This window comes from Necator americanus, chromosome II (genome assembly GCF_031761385.1).
Source record: "Necator americanus strain Aroian chromosome II, whole genome shotgun sequence".
Taxonomy (NCBI): domain Eukaryota; kingdom Metazoa; phylum Nematoda; class Chromadorea; order Rhabditida; family Ancylostomatidae; genus Necator; species Necator americanus.
The window spans coordinates 27,144,076-27,152,917 of NC_087372.1; the positions used below are offsets into that span (position 1 = coordinate 27,144,076).

An 8,842-nucleotide genomic window follows, 5' to 3' on the forward strand; every position below is an offset into this window, starting at 1 on the left:
TTTGTTGTCTTTGTCTGCCAACGAACAATGTCTTTCAACGAGATCACGTCCAAATTTCAACTGCAACAACAATACGCACAGCAAGTCAGCAAATTTATGTTCAAAATTTGCAGTTACACCATGTAATCTCCGTTTACATTCTCACATAACTTAAATGATTTGAATTGAAGATTTAAATTGACATTATTCAGTCCTCATTACTTTGTACATATTCTTTAAACTGCTTCCTATTTTTTTACCTTTAATCGTTCCATTTCTATCTTTCTTCTGCACAAAATCAATATGACAGGTTAGGTGTACTAGAGGCAAACAGACACCTCTGTATCTTCGAGATACACCTTTAAGTACAACACATGTCTGTGAGGCATTAGCACACTTCGTTAGCCGTTGGATGCCAGCTTTCCATAGCTAGATGTGCAAAAGGTAATGCGCAGAAAACAGGAAAAAATAAAAAATATAGTATGACAATAAACAATGAGTTTTTTGAAGTTCTTTTCTTTTGTTTTTTTTTCTTTTTTTTAATTCCAGAGATGGATGGGTGGTTAAAAAGAGGACCGTAAGAGCAACAAACGCGCCGGAATGGGCGGGGAGGACTGTGTGGGCGGGAGGGGGGAGGGGTCAGCATGACGTGGCACAAGAGGAGCGATCGGGCTACTTTGGTGATCATGACGCTGTCAGGAGTCCCGTGGTGCAGTTATCGACACTTATTAACCTCCCGGATATGCGGCAAAACATCATATGCTCACCTCTTCACCGTTCTCCGATTAGAAGAATGAGAGCAGCATACTAGCTTTCACATCCGTCAGCGAGTATACTGATGATGTACCGAAGTAAGACAGTTCGATTCAACAGTTCGATTTTTACGGCCATCTGCTACAGAAAAGAGACTGCAATCGCTGCCACATCCAAGAATTTTCTCCACATCTACAAAGCGCTTGAAAAGTGTTTTGTAAAGTTCTATAGTGGAACAAAACACCCAGCCTAGCTCTGCAAGCTCTAGCAAATTCTCCTGTCTTTGAGTTCGCAAGATGCCGACAGTTTTGCCGGATGCCGAGCAATTATCATTGGCCACTCTGCGATGTGGCATCATCGTTTACTGACGTGAAGATCAGTGAAAATCCACTAGCAGTTGTGTTCGACTATTAAACACTGGTCATCAGGTACCTAAGTATTACTAACATGATCAAAAACAACACTGCATATCTTTTCTAATCCGTACTAGTTCTCGTTCTGTAATGGCACATTGGTGCTTCCATAATTGTTATGATGGGATAGTTCGGATATTACAAGTCCATCTTAGTGGGATTTCGTGCAATATGCTAGATGTCGCCTTAGTCGTATAAAAATAGTATGAAGATTGTTTTGCCACTCAGTAATAATAAAATCTACCCGCTGTCAGCTACAAATTGTCTTTGGACAAAGGTGTGATGTTGGTGTCTGGGAAAAGCATTCGTCGTTTGGTCGACAACTCCGCCTCTCGTTTGAGATATAGACTAGAGATCTTGTCATTCAGAACTCTTCAGAGGAGACGCTTGGTCATCGATTTGCTGTCGACTAAATATTTGAGTGGTTTAATATCTCAAAAGATTTCAATGAGCAATTCAGGATGAATTAGATTCTGTATGTTTTTTGGTGTGCCAAACGTGTCCGCGGAAAGAGGAGTCTTTTGATTGACACTGCCTAAAGGTTCAAAGAACGAAAACTGTGGTTATGAGCAAGGCCATGGGTGTAACTGGAAAAAAACCTCCTGAAAATGACCCTTTCATCTCATTTGTACTAGTTTAGCTGCTTATATGACAATTAAAAATCAGGTAAAAGAGTTAAAGACACGAACAAACGTTTAATAAATAAATTAAAATAAAATAATGTGGTATAATAAATAGATATCAGATAATAGTGCTATTAGTACTAGTAGTGTAGTGTTAAGTAAAATAAAAACATATAATATAATATGTTAACATTAATACAACCAATTATAACCAAAGCTTGTATATATTAACTGCATGTTCAGGATGCCGCGCGACTTCTATCAAATGAGAGAAAAATAAAAATACGGAACAGCACGATGTACTGATCTAGACACGGTTAGAATATTGTGTTTAAGTTTTTCTTGTTGAATTGGTGTTCCAAGTAGTTTATATGCAGCTGTGGAAGAGTCTGGTGAGACGACAATGCGAAAAAATATTTGCTGAATATTGCATATTTAGTCAATGTTGTTTTCCCTTTTTTCGAGCAGCAAGGACCTCGAACGGATAGACTGCTCGATTAACTCCACATGTTGCTGGTGTTCTGGTTCATGGATCCGATACCGTCTTCGATACTCACAGGTATGTGCAGAAATATTTTGGTTGCAGAAAGCACTGAATTCCAAACAATTCCACAGGTAGACTGACAAAAATGCTTGCAAGAAAAAACCTTCACAAGTAGTGTGACCAACATTATCAGTAGAAGCGATCCCACAACTATCGCTGTCTTGTGTATTTAATAAATGTTGTTATTCTTTTACTCGATTAACTCCACATGTTGCTGGTGTTCAGGTTTACGAATCCAGTACCGAATTTGGATACTCACAGCCCAAGAATGTGCAGAAGTAATTTATTGCAGAAAACACTGAATTTCAAGCAATATTCGAAAATAGTCCAAAAAAAAAACTGTTGGATGAAAAAACAAGAACAATTGCAATAACGTACGTATAGCGTACGCGATTGATGTGAAGATTGATTGAGTTTACATTGTCGTCCTTGGCGAAGGAAGTGATTCAGGCTTCTTTCACCTCCTTTATCTCGCTGGCCACAGATCTGCGGTTTTGACGCGGGATAAATTTCATTCAAGCTTCTCCAGCCTACTTCAGGCGAGAGGGCAGAAATATCGAAGTACATGTGTAAATAAGGCAATCAATGGAGTAAATAGATTATTATCATTAGATAAGGCGTGTCTAGGTAATGAGCAGAGACAAATGGGCACTCGGACTGCTGAAAAGGTTACCGGTAGGTCGTGACCCCTACCACATTGGCTGCTCATCACATATATCTTTCAGGTATGTTAGCAGAGATTAGCGCGAGGTAGAGGCCACAAACACTACTGCAAAAATTAGAAGTGTGTCAGTGAATGTCCGCGTATAAGTTGAAAAGATGAGGAAGCTACGGTGTACTGGACGACACAATTTTTTTTTGGACAGTGCTAACAAACCGCTTACAGTTACATTCCCGCCGGAAGCATTATTTTTGTGAAAGAAAATAAAAACACATGAGAGTGACGGAGAACACGCTTATAAACTATCTAAACACTATTTCCTATTATTTTCATACATTTTTATTCGTTGAGAAACAAAGCGAACGGTCCAAAGTTCGATCCCTCCCGAATTATTCCATTTTTGCAAATTGACTAAACTAATATTGATGCTGAACACATTCTAAAAACATATTCGCACTGTTTCCTACCACCTGCACACAATTTTACTTATTGGAAGATATTGCAGACAATGAATCGTCCGATCCCCGCTGAAATCTTGATTTTTGCAAAACGGAAAAATTACTTGGTAGAAACTTTAACCGGCATTTTTTCGAAATTGTATTTACCCCATTTTATTGTGATCATGCCATATAGAAACGCGCTTCGTCCGTGTGTGTGTGTGTGTTTGTGTGTGTGTTTGTGTGTGTGTGTGTTTGTGTGTGTTTGTGTGTGTGTGTGTCTTTGACTGTGTATCACGAAAATACTCCATAATGATGCTAAACTCTTTACCGCAAAGGTGCCGAATCACCTGAAAAACGAGCACTCTACCTTTGCAAAATCATCAAAGTTATGTTACAATCTATATTAGCTTTGATGAGGCAAGCTAGTTTCTCTCATATGCTAAGGAGGGTAGATAAACTTAGTGTATACTGTACATGAATGTTTACTTCCAAATTTGCAAAACAGTGTAAACAGTGACAACAACTAAAGCAGCGTTGATTAGTCCTTCGATGATAGAGACAGATAGAAAGTTTTCTTCTAAATTTAAATTTTATTTTTTTTTTAAATTTTAAAGTGTTAGTTATTGTTAATAATTGAAATTTTTTAAATTTATGTTTTATTAACTAAACTATCGTTACCTAATCATTTTTTCACCGTTATAGTTTTCCGATTTATTAACTTAGTCCGCACAACCGCGGTTTTTCTAAAAGAAAAAGATGAATTAGTGTACAAAATTGTTCGACTAATCACTAGGCCTCGATTTAGGCATTATATCACACTTTCAGAACATGGATCGGCACTACTGTGGAAACCCGAGAAAAACGGAAAAATGTGGGAAAAATGCAAGAGATTAAAATATTTATTCCTGCATTTCCATCTAACCATTATATATTTCCTAGACATTACTTTTTCTCCGCTTTCCTTACATTTCCGATGAAATGAGCGCTGCCATGAGGTGGTGTCTGAGGAGAGCAGACTTGGATAGCTCCGTTTCGGTAGTTGAAATACCACCGAACAATTTGAAACGTCAGCTAGTTCGGAATCGTTTGTACGACGCCATCTGTACAACGCCGAACTGTATTATTCGTCGCACAGGCAGACCAGGAGACTGCTTGAAATTCGGGGTAATCTGCCTGATTTCTTGCACGAACTGTGGCGACGAGTATGTCGGTGAAGCGGCACGATCGCTGTGTGTCCGCATCAAAGAGCACATGAACGGCAAGAATAGGTTACGAGAATGGACACCTTTAGGTGACCATAGAACAAAAAAACACGACGGAGCCGATTTTGAAATTAGGGTCCAAAAACCCTAAAATGAACCAATGGCGAATGTCCGTCAGTAATGCGGGAACTCGCGCCATATCTCGAATGGTTCTTCCGATCCGAATGTGACATTCGAACCATTCGCCCTCGACCAGTCATCTCCGATCTAAGGTGAGCATTCAGTGTAGTCGTTAAATTGGTGATTGAAAGTAGGCGTGGAGTTTATTAATTTACTTGTGGAGAGGTTGGTCATTTAAATTGTAGATTGAATCGCCCTTTTCAGGCTCTGAACAAGGCGATATAGCCGAAACGTTAGCCAATAAATTTATTTAACAACCTCGTGTACAGCTTATCAAACTCGATATTACTTTTTCTGACGATTTTACTTTAGTTTTTTTTCGATGTTACCTATATAGAAGTATTAATTAGGTTTTGGTTCCGAAGAAATGAATTCCAGAAGAAATGAGGTTCCATATAAATATGAAAATGTTAGGGAACTCAAATTAAACAAAGCAAGAAAATATAACAATATGTATAACAATATAACGGATGCGAAAGATGAATCGAATGCGAAAGTTTCTAAACGTTTGATCTCAGCATTACTTGAACAGAAAGCTCTGGAACTGATCGCATCCATAAGATCAACTGTGGATAAATGAGAAAGCGGAAGAATTCTATATCTTGTATGTTTCCATGCTTAATATCACGGAGCTACCACTTCGTTCATGTTTTCTTTTACCATTTTAGAACTGCTCAGATTATTGTACATGTAGAAAACCTTCGCATTCTTCTTTAGGTCCTGTTACGATGAGTTTTTGAACACATAATAATATAATCATCATACTATATAATAACTCGCTTAGTCTGTTTGTATATGTGTGTGTCTGTGTGTCACAAAAAAACCACATAATGATGAAAACCATAGCCACAAAAGTCTGCACCAGTGATGTGCCGATCCATAGCTATGCAACTGATACGCGACCATTCTACCACTGAACCACTGGCCAGAACTACTTGTTCGTGTATGTTGACCTTGATAAGGCAAGTTTGTTTCTATCATATGTTAGTGAGGGTGAATAAACTTTTATGTGAATATATACCTTCAAATTTGCAAACTATTATGTTATGTAATAGCCGGCTTATTTTGTCACATGAGTGTGTCTGTGTATGTGTGTATGTATGTGTGTGTCTCAGTCAAGAAATCCCAAAAAGAGAAGAAGACGGATACCATGGCGGTTTGGTGCGGTGAAGCCCCAATGCGGTGAAATTGGGTGAGACGGATCCTACGACGTCTTACGACGTGTCCCGGAGCCAGATGGCTGTAAAATGGGGAGGGGCGGGTCCCACGGGGTCGGAATGAATGGGTTTCTGCGATTCCTTCACATATGTATCTATTTCCCAGCATGTTTACCCGATGCTGCTAACATTAATTCTTCAAAAAGAAGAAACACACGTGCGAACGGATGCTCAAATACAGTACATAGTAGCCTACAGTTTACGTGATCTGACGTGGAAAGTTATTTTTATCACCACAATAATGATATACACATCATTTCATGTTAGCACATCATTCTTTGCTAATTGTTGAGAATGGAGGAAACTCATACTTCGAATGTTTCCAAATTGTGGAGATTTGAGAGAAACGTAGATGTAAAACCAAGCTTGATTGTCCCCCAAATACAGAACTGACGTGTTAAGGAAAAACTGCAAATCCTTCATCTATGCTTAAATTTTTGGGTTAAAAAAATTCTAATTTTACAAAAAAATGCCGCTACTGTTAGCTCTTATTGATCGGTGAAGGCGAGCGAAGGAAACACCAAAAAAGCCCGAAGTTCGGCTTTACCCGGACGTTCAGGCTGGTTTAGAGATAATTTCGGAACTAACATAATCCCTAATTGGAAATGATGGGCTGTTCAGATTTTGTTAGGTCAAAGTAAAGATAAACAGCGGAGGAAAAAAAAGGGGGGGGGGGAAAGGGGGGAGGGGGGGGGGGGGGTTTTTTTTCTTCCCCCCCCCCCCCCCGGGGGGGGGGGTTCCAAAAAGGAGGGGGAGGGAGCCCCCATTTTTGAATAAGCCCAGTTCGGTGCAGAAGAACCTCTCTCCGTTCCTGGGCGTGTGTGTGGGGGGTCGCGCCGCGCTGGGTGTGGGTTCTGCCTTGTGCTTGTCTGGATTTACCGCACCCGGTTCGTTCTAGTTATATCGCTGAAGGGTGACGTGTGCGTGCGTGCGAAGTGGTTGGGCGCTTATGTCGATCCCATAGTCCGTTGGTACCCGCGGCGCATCACTTCGTAGGCTATACGTTTGCTTAAATTTTAACAGGGCAGGTGCAAGCAGTAGAGTTTCGGGAGCGTGGGGGCAGTGGAGTTTGTGGAGGCACGCCCACCAGTACGTGAGGCTTGGCCAACGGGATACAAGGTGTAGAGTCGTCGGCCAGCAGAAACAGGGTTCATGTCACGCGTCGGGCAAGCGCAAGGTCGGTCGCGTTGCTGCCACGCATAACAATTAAGAATGTGTTTTGTTGAGGGAGATCTGCGCTGTCCGACATTTAAAAATATCTTTTTTCGGAGATCTTCTGGTCTCCTTTCTGGAAGCTAGTTGAGAAAACGTTGAGAAATTTAGCAAAATTTTCAACTTTTTCTCAATTGACTTTTGAGAGAAAGGAAAATAATTGGAAAAAAGTGGAAGTGAATTCTAATAGAGAATCCTCCTCTGAAGTATGCTTTAAGCAAGGCTGGTTCTTCTGAACTGGGAGCTGATTTGTTGGACTCCGTTCGAAGTTATACAGATTTCGACGCACAGCCGAAAATTCGAAATTTCGCACCTTTCTCGCTGCGAGATTACTGCAAAAAAATGAAGGTTGAAAAATTGAAGGTCGAAAAAATTGGTGCTATGGTTTGATAGAACACCAACGAAAACCCTTCACTACAAATCTTAATCTCTGCATGTGATCTTGTTTTCTCGAAAGCTACTTGAGAAAAATTCGATTCTCAATTAAGTCTCAAATTAAGTGGGAATGCTTGAAAACCTAACGTTGCTAAACAAAGACAAACATCGCAGACACTCAAAAACGAAACACTCATATGCAGACAAACACACACCACTGCAATGTTGCACTCCATAAAATTTGGTGTGAGCGTCCTTATTCAGCGGCTTGTAAAGCACTCATTACTGTGACCAAAATTTTTTCCCTATTTCCACCTGAAGATGCATTTTTTCCGCTTAGTAACATCTTCAAAGTTGTTATTTGAAGGTGTTACTGAGCGAGTATTTATTTCATTTGAGTGATACTTTGAAAACTCGTCACTGCTGGATAAGAAATATGTTCTTCAGGTTCTTTAGCGGTAAATCCAAAAATTCGCTTCTGTGGAGAATGGTTTCAATGAAAACAACGCTGCACAGCACTGCGCCACCGATTGACGCTGCAGTGGGACCATTGTAGCTTTCAGCAAAGTGCTCATTAGCTAATTCATTGGTCCCTCTATCCTTCATATAAAATAATAACGCAAAGATTTGTAATGCCTAAATTTAATGGTTCTGTTAGCAAGCCGATTTTCTCAAAGGATCAAAATTTTAGGTGGTGTATTAAATGGGATCAGCATTAAGAACTATTTGTTTTATATTTTGTTACTTTTGGAACTTTTATCACGTTATTTATTATAACTGTTTGCGGAGGGAAGCCGATTTGTCAAGTCAGTGTTTTTACCCTTCCAGACAAGTCTAGTACCAATTTATCGACCTCGGAGGGATGAAGGGCTTGGTGAGTACTAGGGCGAATTTGAACCTCCGCAAGTATATCGTATAGCCCAGTTACAGTTACGTTTGTAAACCCAAAACGATTCCGAAATAAAGTAAACGATGTGGTGCATCCCGAACGAATTGATTAACGCCAGACACTTTATCCGTTTACAATTTATTCAGGCATTCGGTAGTAAACTCGTATTGACAGTTAACATGAAAAACTCATGATTTCTTCAACCAGCACACTCTAAAGCAAATCCGGCTTACTTCAGAACGCATTGTGTAATTTATTCCCCCTTTAGTATTTTCCCAAACTAGTTCGCCGAAAATGTTTGACTAATTGTTTTTCTGATTGCAGCCTGTAGTTCATTGTTTGTACAGAAATATA

General features: G+C 39.8%; 1 protein-coding gene across 2 annotated transcripts; it reads left to right on the forward strand.

Annotated features, from left to right (window-relative positions):
• Positions 1-2,942: 2,942 nt before the first annotated feature.
• Positions 2,943-5,049, forward strand: RB195_019625 (uncharacterized protein; the record flags this gene model as incomplete). 2 transcript variants are annotated; one of them, XM_064187558.1, is made up of 4 exons in its annotated part: positions 2,943-3,037; positions 4,239-4,284; positions 4,353-4,704; positions 5,000-5,049. In XM_064187558.1, 4 exons carry the CDS (start codon positions 2,943-2,945, stop codon positions 5,047-5,049), a joined length of 543 nt encoding a protein of 180 aa, XP_064043438.1. The 2 variants fall into 2 exon arrangements, with proteins under 2 accessions (XP_064043438.1, XP_064043439.1); XM_064187557.1 differs by lacking the exons at positions 2,943-3,037; positions 4,239-4,284; positions 5,000-5,049 and having other exon boundaries at positions 4,392-4,766.
• Positions 5,050-8,842: the final 3,793 nt, after the last annotated feature.